This window comes from Centroberyx affinis, unplaced genomic scaffold, assembly GCF_046629955.1.
Source record: "Centroberyx affinis isolate AG114_WGS23_722 - 3 ecotype Tasmania unplaced genomic scaffold, CSIRO-AGI_Caff_v1 ptg001256l_1, whole genome shotgun sequence".
NCBI lineage: Eukaryota > Metazoa > Chordata > Actinopteri > Beryciformes > Berycidae > Centroberyx > Centroberyx affinis.
In genome coordinates, this window is record NW_027279767.1 from 291,676 (window position 1) to 309,277 (window position 17,602).

Consider the following 17,602-nt stretch of genomic DNA (forward strand, 5'->3'; position numbering starts at 1 on the left):
AATAGGGACAATAATGTTCTCGCAGTCACAGATATTCTTGTATAGCCAGCCGCATAAAGCTTGCCCTCCCAAATCACTTGGCCCAGAGTACAAACTAAAATCATTGCCATTACTCCACAATTTCCTGTTTGTTCGGTTTCCATAAAAGCCACTTACTACTGTATTGTCAATAATCATTCACGCTGTATGCAGCAGAGATACCTAACTACAGGTAATGATGCATTTATGCCAAGGCATAGTGGGTTGAGGTTGTATGAAGTGAGTTGTCATGGCGATGACAGGCTTGAAATAAAAGATGTCCTGGTCGGGGGGATAATGGTGACAGGCAGTGCCTCTGAATACATCGCTAAAACAGCAGGCCAGACACAGCTGGTTACATTCGTTACCATCTTAACTATGTCCCACAAAGTCCGTCATCTGAGCTACAATATCGGATTATACATTGGGAACATGACTATCCTAAACATTAATTCAAAACTTCCAGGTGGGTCTAAATTATGTCTTTTGTTGTTTACTTGTTTTAATTTTATGTTTTCTCCAGTTGTGGAGAAATCAAGATAGATAAAACTGTCAAACAGGCTAACCAAGCCTATTTGTTGATAATAATACATGTAGAATTGCTAAGGCTAAACTCTCAGGGCTTATAGTAGTTTTAAAAGTTTCACAACACACTGAGTGAAAAATCAACATTTACAACAGCTTTGCTAAACATTTGTCATTCACCTAGTCATTTTTAATATTGACAAAGGCTTCACTACACATGCTGTGTATGTAACCTTGATAGCGGAATTCAAACCTACTGTCCTACTTCTTCAAAAAAGTATTTTCTACCAATACAATGTTCAATTCAGTGCACATGGAAAAAAAAATTACCCCAGCAGTCCTCTCAACCCTCTATGCTTGTACTATTCACTTAGAGAGACATTCTTTAAAAATATTTTTTTTAAAAACAAAAAACTAGATGTTTAAGGCCAATTAATCTATATTCAACTGCACCAGAGCAGCTTCATTTAGTGTCCCCATCTAATTACAAGGTCACACCCCTACTGAGCAAAATTACAAGATGTTTAATGAGTGAGTGGTCATGTATGTTGAGCAGCAGAGTAGAGGTCATGTGGGAGCAATGAGCTGGAAAAAACAATTCTGCTGGTGGCACATTTAGATTTTAATTAGTTCTTTCCAATGTTTTGTTGTCTTATTTGGGGAACAGGAATTGGAATTAAGAATCACATCTGCCATTCACACACTAATGTCACAATCGCAAAGCAGTGGAGGGAAATGTCATTGGCGAGATGTTGAGTGAATCTTTGCAGTCGCATTTTCTTAAATTGAAATTTTCTGCTAGTGCGGGGAATTGTTATTCTGAAATCGGTTGTTTCATCGCATTACAAGCAGCTGCAATGAAGTTCTTCTGCAGCAAATGTTGATCGTTCAGGTAAAAATGTGCGATGAACCGTGTCATGAACCTGTTATGAATGTGGGTTATGACATGTTTTAGGGTGAATGTGTATCTCTGGCTACAGTGTCATATCACCCCCCCACACACACACACACACACACACACACACACACACATCCCCTTCCCCACCCAGCCACCTGCACACACACACACACACACACACACACACAGAGCCTCCTGCCAGCTATAAGATAAAAAAAAAAAAGGAAGCGGAGGGGCCGGAGGCTAGAAGCAGGAGTCTCAGATGTGCCTCTCTTATTTCCTCCAACACAGTGACATCATTTCCCCCACTGCAGAAACACACAAGGGGGAGAGAGAGGGAGAGAGGGAGGGAGGGAGAGAGAGTGCCTCTGCACATACAATCGTGCCTGTTAGATTGTCGCTGTTTATTTGTCCTTAGTGTGTACATGCATGCGTACGTGCATGTGTGTGTGTGAGTGTGGAGTTGTGTTTGAGTGTGCATTATGTCCTTGTGTATTGAATAAGCAGTTCCCACAGGAGTGCCTAGCCTTCCCTGGCCTCAGTGGGGGGAGATGGAGACAGCTTTATCCACTACCGCCAATGGAGATTAAATTGGATTTGGCTAAAAGCAGCCTTGTCACCAAGGTTCTGGAGTGCCTGAGTGGCAGAGGGGGTTCTTGGCATTGGGAGAGACTCTAAATTTGACAAACAAATGAATGTGAAAAAACCCAAACAGCTGGGGCTCGTTGACGCTGTGGGCTTAATGTCCTCAGACCAACCCCTGAGGACTACTAACCGTATCCTGCTAGTTTTCTGGCTCCCTCATCACCTCTCAGAATGGGAGAACCAGATAGAGCGAGAAAAAGAGGGAGAGTGTGAGAAACAGAGAGAGAGAACCATATGCAATATGCATACGATAACAATAAAAAAAATAATTGTTTCTGTCATCCCACCAAAGCCATTATCGTTCCCATGCCAGGACCACCGTTGTGGGGAAATAAGCTTCTAGTTGCTTATTAGGGGATTGAGGAGAGAGAGACTCATTTCGGCTGTATGATAAAACTGCACAATGCCAACATAAAAGAGCATAGCAATAACACAGAAGTAAGTTCAGCATAATTAAGCTGCCTAAACAAGGCAATGCAGTCAAATTAGATGCAACCCAAATTCAAAAAAGGTGACAGGTTCTGAAAAAACAGCAACATTGCTCAAGTCAACTCATCCCACCGCCTATTGTTCATACTTTCTCAAGACGAAGAAGCATACGGTATGCAGTATATCCATATTGTTTACTGTAAATGTGAGTGTTGTGAGCATTCATGGTTAAAGACAGCAGTGGTTGTGTGCTTTCAGGTGATGCAGAACAATCCAGATTATATAAATTGATTGTACAACTGTAAGTACATTGGTTGTTCAAGTAGAATGGGTAAATATGGTCCATTGGAAAAGGCTTCAAAAAAGTGTCACACAATGAACTCTATTATTTTCTCTGCTTTTCCCGATACCTTACAGCTCAGGAAATGTAAGCTTACATTACCTCTTGCCCTCCCTACTGTATAATTGAGAAGCAGCTCATCCATGTGGCCATCCATGTGTGTAAGGCCCTGAATGGTTTGCCAGTTCAGCAGCACATGCATATTATTGCATCACGGGTTGTCAGAGCGTATCGATTACACACCGTAATGCGCTCGCATGCACTCCTCGGCCCACACTGTTATTGTAAATGAGACTGCGTATGGATCCGGCTTCGCACTATCAGCACAGATCATCTATCATGCAGTGTGTACCGTAGGCTGAAAAACACAGACATTCATACAGTGCAGAGGTTGCAGCACCGCACACAAAAAAAACAAAACATATTTGTCTAGGCCAGCAGAAACGAAGACAGTCATTATTAAATCAAGAGGGATGTGTCAGGTGGTCTTTGTGTGGCACAAGGGGAGAAACTGATGCTTACTGTTATAAATTGAGCACTTGAGTTGGTGTTAGCTCATTAACGCAGCAGAGGGGTTTGTTTGTCTGTCCTTTCAATCGAACATAGAACACCACAAGACCACAAAACAACCGTGCACAGCTGTGTCTCTCTGAGGTGCTATTTATAGGTTGGCAATACACACATTAACACACACACACACAGACACACAATCATACAAAAACACACACACACACACACACCTCTCGTCATCTTTTTGCACTGAAATTAGGCCAGTGTGAACCTGCCAGAGCCCTGCTGAGATGGAGGGAGAGAAAAGAGAGATGACTATGAAGGGTGAGGTTGGGGTGGTTTGGAGGACAAATTCCTCTTTGCTCACATTAAGCACACCAGGGCATTCTACAGCAGGGGGTTATGGAGTTTGACTGTATATAGCTGTATGGATTATATGGATCTTAGCCTCATGTTCATGCATTTTGAGGAAGCGACACAGAAGCGTGCAAAACTGATTTTCCATCATTTCTACAGTCCATGACATGATCTATTACTTTAGCCAATGAGCAGATATTTGGATTTTTTCCCCCTAACCAAATGTAAAACACTATAAGGTGTTTGGTTTGATGGAGTTGGCTTGTGAAGCAGCAGAGTGATAGCTGTGTCTCTGTCCGTGGTGCTGAAACATACAGCGCACGTTACTTCTGCCAGGGAGAATCCACTGAAAAAACACAGCTATGCTCACTGCCCACACATGCTGCAGAACAATGTAAGCACAAAAACAGCAGTAATCACATGTAGCATTGAATTTTTGCTATCCGTCTACCTAGCACTGTGCAGCACATGTATACATGTGACTTTTCAGTGCATTTCAGTACCCAAGGATTAATCTGTCTTCCACCATCTTGGCACCACAGGCTCTGTGTCCAATCATAATGTTACAGCAGCACTTTTAGCATATATCCTAAGTCTATTTAATTCCCAGCATGTCTGGTATTATAGTAATCTAACTATTGCAATGTCTGATATAACTAATTTCACCAGTAACTGTAGAGTAGAACAGAGGAATGGCAAAAATTAGCACATTGATAGTAAACCTGAAGTCTCCTGTCGTTCATCTTCCCTTAATCTATGTTTCTAACTGTATTTGTAGGCTTTAAAGTTTATTGGCATACTTACAACAGCTTGTCAGCAATGCAAGAATTATGTGCCAATATATCAAATGCAGCAGTTTTGGAAACACATTTTTTCTGAGACTGATGTAATAAAAACAGTGTTGTTGAATCATACTGTATTCAACATTTGAATAGATAATATCATATAATCATATAATAAATCTTGATACCATATAATCAAATGCTGTTTTGAATGAATTAATGTAGAACAATAAACATCATAACAGCATTGCTAGAGTGAACAATAAGAAAATTACACTCATATAGAACAATAGGATCCTCAATCATTATGCTTTCCAACCATGATATGATAGAGTGAAATTGTAACCTGAAATTGTCTTTTTTTTTTCAACATTTACAGTACACTGAGCCCAACTTGTTTTTTCATATGAAATTATCAAACCTTGTGTAAGAAAATAAAAATCTGTTCAACTACACAAGCTTTGTATAAAACAAACTACTTTGCCTTCAAACATGTTGTAAGAACAGGCAAAAGGAGTGAACATGGAGTGTATTTATTTGAAAATCATTTCACTTCTTTTCTTCTACCCAATCTCAGACACATGGGAAGGAATTTAAGGTGTTGTTGGAGCTTTCTGCTATTGCTAATGGTAAACGATGCAATGTCAAAGAGATATTGACTGGTCTGAGTGCAAGGATAGGGCAATGGATTGGTAGAATAACACACAACATGCACACACGCATGCATGCACACACACGAACACACACTGTATAAGCACACATACAAACACTGAAATACATTACGAACTAATGGTGCACTTCCTTTACTGGAAACACAATTCGAGAAGTGCTGAAACTCCCTGTACTTTTTTTCCATTCTAATGCCTTTGTCAACTTAAGGCGCAGGCAGCGTGTTATAGGCCTATTAAACTGTACACCAACAGAGTTCATTGAACATGTCCTTGTACTACACAGGTTCCTGCAAGCCAGTGCAGGTTTATGAGAAATAAACTTGTAGGCCTTTACGAGTCTGTGCTGGTAAATTTACAATGTCGTTAAGCAAAGACCTTAACAGTTAACAAGGGGGCCTACTATCTCATGGTACCAATTACTAGGACGGGTCATTGAGCTGAGGTATGAAGCTATACTGTGCCTACCAACAACACAGTAAACCACACAATCACACAAACACACACACACACACAGAGTATCACAGGATAACAGCCAGAGTATCACAGTGTTACAGTTGAGTAAGCCTCTGTGGGTTTTTCCTATCCCATTCTACCAGTCTTTCCATTTACAGTGCCACATTGGCATAGTGGGCCTGTTGTGGCAGTTTGATTTCCCTAAACAACACTAATCGGACATCTGTAGGGAAGGATAAAGCCCAGATTGGCTGTAACCAAGCAGCAGTTCTCTGTCGATAGGCCTAACTCTGGCCAACACTCACACGATTGGCTGGAGCAAGGCAGCAGCTTTCTTTATGGTTGGCTAGTATTGAGCCAGGAACAGCTCACTGAGGATAGAGTATCTGGCAACCCTCAGAAGATTGGGTGCAGCCCGCCAAGAAGCTGTCTGATGATTGGCTGTGGCAACTCCAGAGTGAACTGATTGTCCTATCAATGCCCACAGCGCAGGCTGGCTGACAGTGCTGCCTGCTGGCTGGCTTTGCAATATGCGGCTATCCGTAACACCTCCAGGGGGCATATGTCCATGTCTTTGTGAGTGTGTGTGTATGTGTTTGTGAAAGTGAGCGTGAGTGTGTGTGTGTATGTGTGTGAGAGAGAGTGTATACCATCCATAACTTTTCCATTGGGGAGCTGTGCAGCTAAGCCCTGCCAGCAGGCTCTAACACCTCATTATTCTAAGCCAGGCAGGAAATGGGTTTTAGAGATCTCTCACCAATCCATGCTCCTGGATATGAGGGCCACAGGTCTTCCAATATCAGGAGCAGAGGCTTGGGAAGCGCCTTTTCTTGATCAGGTTAGCTAAAGGGACACTTCACCAAAAATCAAAACCCAATTAACCAGGCATATAATCTCGCAAAACACAAAACTGTGTACAGTCTTGCATAAATTCATTTGGTTTGAGAGTTATTGAGAGTAATGAGTTTCATTTTTTTTTCCACTGAGTCTTGTCATCGGGAGGAGGCTTATTCCATCTGATATTAAATACAGATCAGTGAAATGATGAAGATGAAGCAGGGCCTAAAGCCTCATTAGGGGATACTCTAATGAAGAAGAAGAAGAAGAAGAAGAAGAAGAAGAAGAAGAAGAAGAAGAAGGAGGAGGAGGAGAAGTAGGAAGAGGAGGAAAAGAAAAAAGAAAGGGAGAGAAGAAGAAGAAGAAGAAGAAGAAGAAGAAGAAGAAGAAGAGCTGTTATGTCACCCAAAATGAAAAAAAACAGGCACATTCATAAATTACCGATTTATGCATTAAGAGCTTTAAAAAATACATTTTGATCAGACGTTTAAACTTTTATAAAATGGATTCTCTGAAAAGTTACATGAGCCTGGATTTATTATGGCTTTATATGGTCTCTTGGTGACATATTCATAATTCAACTCAAAGCAAAACATTGAAACCAATCGCTAAAAACAGTTACAAAAGCATTTCTTGGAGAATCAACAACACAAAAGCATGACTCAGAATTGCATTCAGATGAGTTCAGACGCATTATGGCTGGAATTCCTCTTGAAGCAATCACACCTCAAGACTGGAAGAGCTACACCATCAAACCACACAAGTGATTCCAATTATTTCAAGTACAAGACAGAGCTGCTGATCTTTTCCATTTCTTTCATACTGTATCGATGTTTCCCCAACTATTTTGCTCAACCACTTAAACTGCAGGCAGTAGGTCCAGTAACTCTCGCAAATAGAAATGCAGGAAGTACACCAAGAGGGATTTAAAAAAGTCATATTCTGTTTGTTGTTGTGGTTACACCAAATGTTACCACATAGTTGGCACAGACTGCTCACACCGTTGCATACTACAAACAGCGCACTGAAAAAGACCCCAAGTAAACAGCATTTTTCACTGTCTACCACCCACTTAAGAAAGTTCATCTTCCAGAAAAGCCTGGGTGTGAGCAAGGTAAACAGGTAGCCTCCCCCTGCCTACACATCTGCCATCCAAACAATAAAATACTGCATATCCACCCAGACTGTATAGGCTTGCAGTCTACCAAAAATAGAGGTCTTCCCTTCTACATTGTCTAATTATTTACAATCCCAAAGCCATCATATTGCACAAGAATTTTGCCGAGGCTGTTTACTGTCAAGTCAGTGCAGCTGTTGACTTTGGAGATTACAGTTATGCAACTGCAGTAGTAAAGTGCAAATGGGAATAGTAATGACTAGTTATGAATTTAGTCCTACATTTACAGAGTGGAAAATATTTAGTAGTTAATAGCTATGATTAACTAGGAAATTATCACGTTTCCTCTCATAATTTCCAAATCTGTGTGATGAGTGCTGACAGCAAATCCAGCAAGATTTCTCCACTTAAATTCATCAACTTCAGGAAAATTACGCAAAAAGCATATTTGCTTCACCTAAACATTGAAGTTGAGTAATTTCAATGCTGATGCCTGCAGAGAAATAATGAGGAAAAACCTGTTGTGTGTGTACATTTTTTAAAGTGTTCCGTAGATATGAAAAAATCATAGTATCTACAGGGAACTGCTAACAAAAGAGTGAAGCACTTTATTGGTGAAAAAGAGCCCTTTCCCTGGATAAATAAAATAAAAAAACATAAAAAATAAAATCAATAGCTCAAAGGTTTGGACTGGACATGTGTCAGACCCTGACAGATTTCTGCCTCACCTGGAAAAGTTTTTAAGTGAAACAGTTCTCTATATTAAAAGTAAAACTGGTTCACAACCTGTTAAAGCTTCCTTTTGCCCTCACCGCCGTTTCCCTCAGCGCAAAGACCTTTTAGTATCAATTTCAAATCCACCTCAACGTATAAGGCACTTGATACCTCATTCATCAAACGAGATTATTCACTGAATGGACTGTGGAATTGGATTGCGGCTTAATCAATTGCATTACTACAATGATACAAATGATTTAATTTACTATTCACAAGCTCTTACAAGTCTAGTAATTCACACCAATTAAGAGGCTGTTCATATTGAATATATTTGTTCCTGTTTGTCTGAATGTCAATTAGTATGAACAAGATGTTTACTTTCTCAGATTGACTCCAGTATTGGGGGGGGGGGGGGGGGGGGGAGAAAGAGACAGAGAGCTGCTTTAGACAGTTGACAAACCTCCATTTTGTCTGAGGAAAAATAAATATTTGATTTGTGTTGCTGAGCTGACTAAGCTCTCCTCTCTTCACTCTTTCTGATAATAATGAAGCGCTGGTCTTGAACACATACCATGAATCAGCACTGACTGGATTACATGCACTATGCATTGGCACTATGATTATATCTATTACTGTATGTGGCGAACACTATGAAGAACAACTTGTTATTCACACACATTCAGATGTGAAAACAGACAGCCGGCAAGGAAATAACATAGTTGCTTTGTAAGAGTGTACTTGCTTGTCAAAACATATGATTTTTTTTTATCACGGGTTAAGTGCAAAATGTATGCAGTGTATGAAACATTTAATTGGTATTTTGACACGCAGTCGTACACAGTGCAAAAGCGATGGAAGGGGGAGTTAGCGGGGCATCTGTCAAGTCAGACAGCCAATCGTAGGAGGCAGGAAGTACAGTGAGTAAGAGGCAGCAGACCAAGCTAATGTATTCCAGTTAACAGGATGGTCATCATGGCAGCGCTCTTCCTGGCACACACTCCCATTGAACACCAGTGCAGTGATTCTAAATGTTAAGCACATTGTTTAATAGTCCATTAAGTAAATTGATATTGCTCATTGACTGTTGTCCTTGGCTGCCCACATAGTGTCAGAGAAAAATACAGAGATATAGTCTAGGATAATAGAAGGCTAATAGGGTATGCCATCACTGTGTTTGGTGTTCATGAACAATGTGCCAAATCCTCCCATCTGTCCCCCGCAGCCACCTTCCAACAATGTCGAAGTCACAATGAAATGAAAAATGAACTTAACTTGTTAGCTAATATTTATATCAAAATCCCATTCCTTTTTTTTATCCTGAAAAACAATTTTTATGTGCATTTTTAGTGGTTACTTCACGGCGAAGTAATGTCTACATAAAAATTCCAACCAATATCATCACAGATTTTTGAACGACTGCCTCGAAAATCCCCTCCCATCATATAAAATCTGCAATTTCACAACTTTCAAAGTGACAACATGGATCAGCACTTCCTTGTTGCTGAAAATCCTGTTTCCTTTTCCTAAGATACCACGGTTTCGTCCAGGTGTTGGGAATTTATTCATTTATTCATTCATTTTGTGACAACTCAAGCTGATGCACAAAACATTTCATAGTGTATTACATTGTATGCAGTGGGCTTCACTGCCTCTGTCGTTCCATGTGTGTTATGGTCCAACCTGCGCACTTTTGAACAGTCCCCCCCCCCCCACGTGTTACGTCCTGCCCCAATATCCTGCTTCAACCGGAGAATCGTTGAATTACAGAGGCAAGATACCATCGAAATGCCGTTTCCTTGTGACTTCAAAATGTGGAGGAGAGCAGTGAGGTGGAAATCCACTGCACATCTTGTTTTAACAGAACAAAAAGAGCAGTATGATAAGAGGACAAAGGGAAAGAATGAAAATAGAAAAGGAATAGAAAACCGAACGAAAAGTCCGTCAAAGTCCCACACTACAGAGTCACATCTACTCTGATGCCTCCAAGGGTTTTCTGAAGCCTCCTTCTTTGTTTAGCAGAGTAAAGATGCTTGGAGAGAACTAAAAAATAATTTCTGCGGCCAGCGCTAGACTGACATCCAATTGAATAAGATCTACTTCCTCTGGAGTCAGAGAACGCATTAGGAATAAAGCTCAGCAGAATGGATGGGTCATACATCATTGAGCATTACTCGTGCTGCGCCGTGACTCTAAAACACAAATTGGATTACCTGTGCACCCACGCGAGTTATCCGATTCGGACAGACACAGACATACACAACGCATAGACATAGGCACACACACACACACACATCCACGTGTGCACAAAATGCATGGTGCAAAAAGTGTAAAATGTACAAATTCATAGGCCTTGCTGTGCTTGCAGTACATGGATATCACACACAATCCCTGCACTCTTTCTCGCTCTGTCTCTCTCTCTTTAACACACACACATACACACACATCCGCACGCACACATACGTGCACGCACACACTCGCAAAGTGCAATTTTTGTTCCCTTATAATAAATGCCCACATTATTGTGATGTACAGCAGAGGGCCGCATCATATAAAGGTTGACGTGATGAGATCTCCGTTTGAAGCCGCTGGCCTTGACATGGTGCGAAATCGGATCCTAAAACTGTTTATGGTGTTGTGAACCCAGACGGCATCCTTCTTCCCCCTGTAAACATTCCATTGGAACCTTGTGATTTACTGGTGAGGGATCGCATAAATCTGAATACTCATCCCTCTAAACCTACCCATGTCTGGGATTTTGAGTTTTTATGAGATTGCACAATAATTGCTTTTTGTGCATCACAGTCTGCTGGCCAAGGCCCGGTCACAGCATCTTTACTTTGCCTCTTAGATCATCACTGGTGCAGCAGCGTTCAATAATGATTACTAGACTTTATAGCCAGCCGCTAATTGAGCCATTATCGTTATTTGAAACAACACATTTTAGATGGAGCCACACAAACATAGGTCACGCCCAGTGTAAAATAAAAAGCTCTCTGTGTAATCTGAAGGGCTGGAGAGGCCACAGGAGATGTTTAGTTTAATAGTAGACTGAAGGTTTTTTTTTTAGAAGTACACAATAGTGTCTGTACTATCAGAATCTGTGCCGATCAAGCTCCCAAGGGCTTGCACTCAGATCTGCAAATGAAGCTGCCCTGATACTTTACTGAGCTTTGGTGCAATAAAATACTTTTCCAGAGGGAGGAAAGATGTCTGCAGTGTGGCGATTCTTTGATCTCAGTGAAGCAAAGTGCCAAGCTAAGGTGTCTGGCAGTATTGAGAGGGGAAGAGCTGCAAAGCATCTTCCTAAAGCCCTACCTAAAGACAGTCAGAATAATAATTTTTAAAAAAGTGATGCGATTCTGCCTTTAAAATAAAAGCGGAAAATTTGTCACTGGAAAAAAATAATTAGATAGGTACAAATATATAGCGTAAACAGGACTTTTGATAATTCAAAACAAAACAATTATATTTCCATTCACTATGGAGCCCACTAGTAAAATACACTTAGGTACTTTGTATTACTCAAAAAACAGCAACACATGTTCATCAATATGGGTTTTATTCTGAGGTTTTGACCCGATGGCATTATCTTTTTATTCTGGCTGGCTTGACACTAGTAGGCAAACCAATATGAAAATGCTGAAATGCCACTGTGAAAAATAACATTCTGCTCATTTCTATGATTTATTATTATTATTAGTAGTAATAGTAGTAGCAGTAGTATTACATCGCCAATCTACTTAATAAAGTACTTGGTACTTGTATTAGTTCTGAAAAATTGGTATCGGTGCACCTCTAGTTTTTATTCGTAAACACTATACAGTCCATCAATATAGGTAGAAAAAAAACTATCCTTCAATACTGAAATAGAGAAAAATACAGAAGAGTTTTTAATAAATGTTGCTATTTTGTCAGCAAAGGTCTTAAGAACTACTGCTTTACTTTTTATCCCAGCAAGTATGTTGGAAAAACATTTTTTCAAAGAGTGGATTGCATCGCTTATTTTTTAAATTAAACTTTTCAACAGGTTCAGAATCTCATGCACCTTCCGACCCCTTACTGGTTAAAAAGGCCATCTGAAATCTGATGCTGAATAAATTGACAGCGGCCCACGGTCACAGTAATCCCCCCAGAATGGGATTATCCCTGTGTTGCCACAGTGGGACAGGGTGGGCAGGACACTCCCATCAACTGTGTGTCTAAGACGGAGCCCACTGACCCCTCTACCACTAATCTCTACACACAGACACACCTTGACAGCCAGTATATAAACTCTGCCCTCACTGGGTTTGAGCATCAGCCCTGGGTGGAACAAGTCATCTCTCCACAGTGACCTCTTCATCTGGAGCATCAGCAAGGGACAATGGACCTCAGAGCAACGATTTCTCTTCTTCTTCTGCTGCTGCTGGGCCTCTCTCAGGCTCACCCCGGCACGGTAAGAGACGGCCTGACATGTCTGGCAAATTATAAATGAAACATTGTCGTTTCCAATTTTTTTCTATCCATTGCATTGTATTCCATGGAGTTTGAGCACTGTGAAATGACCTGAAGTGGTATGCTTTTCCGTTCTGTCACAGGACCACGGTGGTGAAAACGGTAAGTGTCCACACCTATTTGCAGCCCTGTCTTAACAGAAAAGATGAATCAGGGATTGCCATTTGACGCTCTGTTTTGCTGTGAAAACAGTGTTGTATGATTTTCTCTTTTGGTTCCATTCTTCAGAGGTCCTGGTGGACGAGCCTCACATGGACATTACCTCAACTATTCTGAAGATGAACAATGGTTAGTATTCAATGATGTTACTCAGGGAATATTAGGTTCTCGTGTTATTACTGCAGAGTTTCAATAGAACACACATTTATGACAAAGAAAAATTTCTTGCTTTGACTTTACTGATGTTTTGCTGACATTTTGATATAGATATTTATGTTCTTTTACCCAACTAGGATCTACCGATTTTCTGCTGGAAGGAGATTTGTTGATGCCAAAAACCAGGACCGCCATGAGATGCTTCAGTAAAACATTTAGCTGTCTGTGGCCAAAGTCTGCCTACGGGAGAGTGGAGATCCCCTTCATTATACATGAAAAATACAGTGAGTTTCTTCATCTAAAGTAAAACATTAATTGAATAAAACACTCTGCGTGTTAACATGTCCTTTTCACATATTTCATTTACGATGTTACTGAAGATGCTCTTTGGTCCTTATCCACTGCAGACACGCTCGAGAGGAATGAGATTTTAAATGCCATGAAGGACTTCCACTCGAAAACCTGCATTCGATTCATTCCACGTGTGAGACAGAGGATGTACATAAGCTTTGAACCGAGATATGGGTAAGTCAGAAACTAAGCAATAATGGCACTCTTGAATGCTGATAACTGCATCTCAAGTGAGCAGTAAAAATGCTTATCACTAAATACCATGGTGCATCGTGAGGTAAAAAAAAAAAAAAACTATTGTTAAGTTATCAGAACTGGTTGAAAATGTTTTAGAAATATTCATATTTATATATTTTGCTATAACCTACCTACATGCCAGGTGGGTCGGGTTTGCTACACCAGACAATACAATGAGTTCCACAAAGTTTAGGCAACCATAGGACTGTACTTAAAAGTGTTAGTTTTAAGTTGATATACACTACCAGTCAAAAGTTTGGACACACCTGATTGAATGCACTATGTTTTTCATTATCTTAAATATCTTAAAGTCATTTTGATCTTAAGGCTTGTGCTTAAATGCTTTAAATTAGTTTTTATGACAAATATAAATAGTGAAGTTGATGCCTATGTATGAATTTCTTTCAAAGCATTTGCCTTCCTATCAAGGCAAAGGGCGGCTACTTTAAAGAATCTAAAATATAAGATAGTTTTGATTTGTTTGGTCACTGCATAATTCCATTTGTGTTATTTTATAGTTTTGATGTTTTTACTATTATTCTAAAATGTGAAAAATAGTAAAAAATAAAAAAAATAAAAATGTGAGTGTCCAAACTTTTGACTGGTAGTGTACTTTCCAATGAATGTGAATCTGAATTGGCCTGCTGCAGTAAACCACACCCATTTAGTACTCCATGCAGGTTAAAGCTACAATATGCAATTCTTTGCCTTGAGGCAGGAAGTGTATTGTATTGTCCCGCCCTAATCCCTCTCAGTTGGTCAAATTCATGCACCCACACTTGTCACTCATCTCTATGAGCCATATATTTTGAATATTTTGAAATGCCATCTAGCCTGAGGCTGAGGTAACCGGCATCTGTAATGCCAACAACAGGAGTTTAAGAAGCAAAAACATCTCAAACATCAATGAAAGGCCATTTTCAGGCAAACGGGGGTGTTTAATGTCAAAATAGTTGCATACTGTAGCTTTGAAACACTATTCTACTAACACTATTCTCTTTCTGTCCTTCTGCCTCTCTCTCTCTCTCTCTCTCTCTCTCTCTCTCTGTGTTCTCAGGTGTTTCTCTTCTCTGGGTCGCATCGGAGACAAGCAGGTGGTGTCACTGCAGCGGTTCGGCTGCGTAAGCCACGGCATCATCCAGCATGAGCTGCTGCACGCTCTGGGCTTCAATCATGAACAAAATCGGAGCGATCGTGACAAATACGTCAGGATCAACTGGCAATACGTCAAAGACTGTAAGAATCTCATACTGTCGTTTGTTCAACGCCTAAGAAAAGCGTCTGTTTTCATGGGTGAAAAGACGATTGACTGATTTTTGCCTCCTCAGATTACGCCCACAACTTCGAGATGAAAGACACTAACAATCTCAACACTCCATATGACTACTCCTCTATACTGCACTATGGAAGGTAAGGTAGAAAAAGAGCTTACACAAAATAATGTATTTCCTAAATCTAAATTCACATAAGCTATTTCTACTTTCTACTACTACTCTACTACTTCTCAAATCAACTTGTTCTCCGAATCTGCAGAACCGCCTTCTCCAATGAGTTCGGAAAGGACACCATAACTCCCATCCCTGACCCCTCTGTTGCCATTGGTCAGAGGAAAGACATGTCCGACATCGACATTCGCAGGATCAACACGCTCTACAAATGCTGTAAGTACATCCCATGTGGCTCCAAGGATACTATGAATTGATTCTAATATCATGCTTAAGTACTCCAAGGAACCATTTGGACTTCATTAATCATTTGTCTTTTGTCATAGTATCTATAGTATTCTGTGAATGAAGGTATTACTGCCATGTTTATCTGCCAAAGCATGAATTTAAGTGTTAATGCGCTGGCTGGTAATACTGTTTGAAATTATTTGTAGCTAAAATAGTTGCCCTCAGTGCTCATTGTGACACTGTAAATACGGTTAATAACAAAATTATTTTTGGTCTCTCTACAGAAACAGGAGCCAACAAAGCCCACCATGGATGAATGGATGACACTCATGCAGATGAGACCCCCGAAAAATTTTCTGTTTGTCTTCTATTGTTAAGAAAGGTATTGTGTGTTGTAGTGTTGTATCAGTAAAATTGCATCTAAAATAATAATTAAAAAAAACATTAACATTATTACTCAAGTTGCTGTTGTTTGACTTTCAGTAAAATCCTCAATGTGGAAAACCAAAGAAAACGTAGGGAAAAGACAAATAAATGAATTTAATTAGAGATGTGAAAGACTGAAGGGCAAAAGTGTGGCAATATCTTCATAATTGAGTTCACTTCCATATTGGTTCAAAATAATTAAGATGGGGATTTGTACACTGTTGAGAAATACATTGTTTTACTAGAGCGAATCAGTACAGCCTTATCCCCAGTAAGCCGAACTTCGGAGGGCTGCGTCTCTCTGGAGCGGCTCCGATGTGGGCAGGACACTAAATAAACCCCCTCTCCCTCACTACTCCCTAACCCTGCAGACAAATTAGTTTATTCGCTTGGCCACATCCCACACTCTCTGGTGTGTTTTTTTCCACCCTTTGAAATCCTACGCAAAGCTATTCTTCTGTATACACCCCATTGAGTCACTCACTGTGTTCTCCAGAGAGAGGGAGAGAGGGAGACATATGGGGTGAGAAAGGAACAGTGGGAGGTTTCAGGGTGAGATAAGGGAAGAGAAGGCCTAGGAGATAGAACAGATCCTTATTAATAAGCAAATTTCCCTCCTCCCATGATGTATGAATGCACCAAGAGTCATGACAGCCTTGCATGTATTTCTCCAGTGCTCTGGCTTAAATGCAGCTAAAGAGGCTGTGGCACAAGAGAAAGCCTGTGAATCTGTATAGTTCAGCTGGACACAGGGCCTTTAATGTTTCATAAAGTAGTTTCAGTTCATATCAATCGTTCTGCCCATGCAATATTTAATATCTACTTGTTTATTGAAATATTTAACGCTCCAGCTCTGTTCATGCTCCAAGAGGCTCCAAGAGACTTTCGCTCTACTATAAATTAAAGTATTTCTGCAAATCATGATTAAAATGAGATTATCTGTGAGCCAAAGGTCCCATGACTGGAGTACAAACAGGCCACCACTGGAACGCACTGAGGCTCGAAATCATTGAACATGCCATCAAACTGGCATCTATTTAATCTATTTCTAGAGAGTCATCAGTTCTCTGAACTGCTAGGCTGACATAAACTGAAATGGAATATTTTACCTTGGCATCATCTTTCACATGACTACTCACAAGTGGCAAGTGAGATATGCCTCCACTGGTTTCCATGTGATTGAAGCCTATGGAATACATGAAAGCGTAAAATGGAAGTCTCATCTATTACCTAACATTTAGCATTATCGGCTCTTATTTAACAGCTGTAAAGCATTGTCTGTAGGCTCCTGCAGATGCTCTTTGACCGTACTTTAAAGGGCAGCGTATATGACCAGCAGGGTCTCCCGTAGGATGTCTGTTCTAATGAGAGCGGGCTGAGCGGAGCCAAATGCAGTCTGATCTGTGATGTCACTGGTAATAAGCTGGCAGACCATAACCGCTGGCTGGCTGAGCGGCTCTTACCACCACGTTATTAACACAGATCAGTGTACCTGCCTCTCTTCAAACACGATAAGCTTCAACACACAGCTTTCCTCAGTTCACTGCGTGAGCTGCCTAATACCCACCAATAGGAAATTAAAATGTTCTCTCTGACTGGCGCGAACATCTTAGCCAGTTCAACCCTAGAGACAGTTTCAGAGTGTTCTGTGAACAAGGTAGTTTTTTGACCTTCCCAGAAACAAATCCCCTAGTTTAGTGAAATATACAAAAACCAGTCTGCTTCTCTACTCATTGCACTAGTTGGCATCCTTACTTGAAATGTGTGGCAAACTGTTTGTGTAATAAGCCGAATAAATGAAATAAGC

At 40.5% G+C, this 17,602-nt stretch overlaps 2 protein-coding genes across 2 annotated transcripts in view; one reads left to right on the forward strand and one right to left on the reverse strand.

Moving 5' to 3' along the window:
• mdga2a (MAM domain containing glycosylphosphatidylinositol anchor 2a) overlaps nt 1-17,602 on the reverse strand; it is a 149,656-nt gene that overhangs the window by 97,605 nt on the left and 34,449 nt on the right. The window lies entirely within an intron of this gene.
• On the forward strand, nt 12,663-15,398 carry LOC139648774 (low choriolytic enzyme-like). Its single transcript, XM_071525006.1, has 8 exons — nt 12,663-12,734; nt 12,877-12,886; nt 13,022-13,081; nt 13,246-13,392; nt 13,516-13,633; nt 14,754-14,932; nt 15,025-15,106; nt 15,230-15,398. The coding sequence occupies exons 1-8, from the start codon at nt 12,663-12,665 to the stop codon at nt 15,396-15,398; spliced, it is 837 nt and encodes a 278-aa protein (XP_071381107.1).

Coding starts and splice junctions, on each gene's coding strand:
- LOC139648774 (XM_071525006.1), top strand. CDS start 12,663: ATGGACCTCAGAGCAACGATTTCTCTTCTTCTTCTGCTGCTGCTGGGC. Junction 13,634..14,753: donor AGCTTTGAACCGAGATATGG/GTAAGTCAGAAA, acceptor CTGTGTTCTCAG/GTGTTTCTCTTCTCTGGGTC. Junction 15,107..15,229: donor TCTATACTGCACTATGGAAG/GTAAGGTAGAAA, acceptor CCGAATCTGCAG/AACCGCCTTCTCCAATGAGT.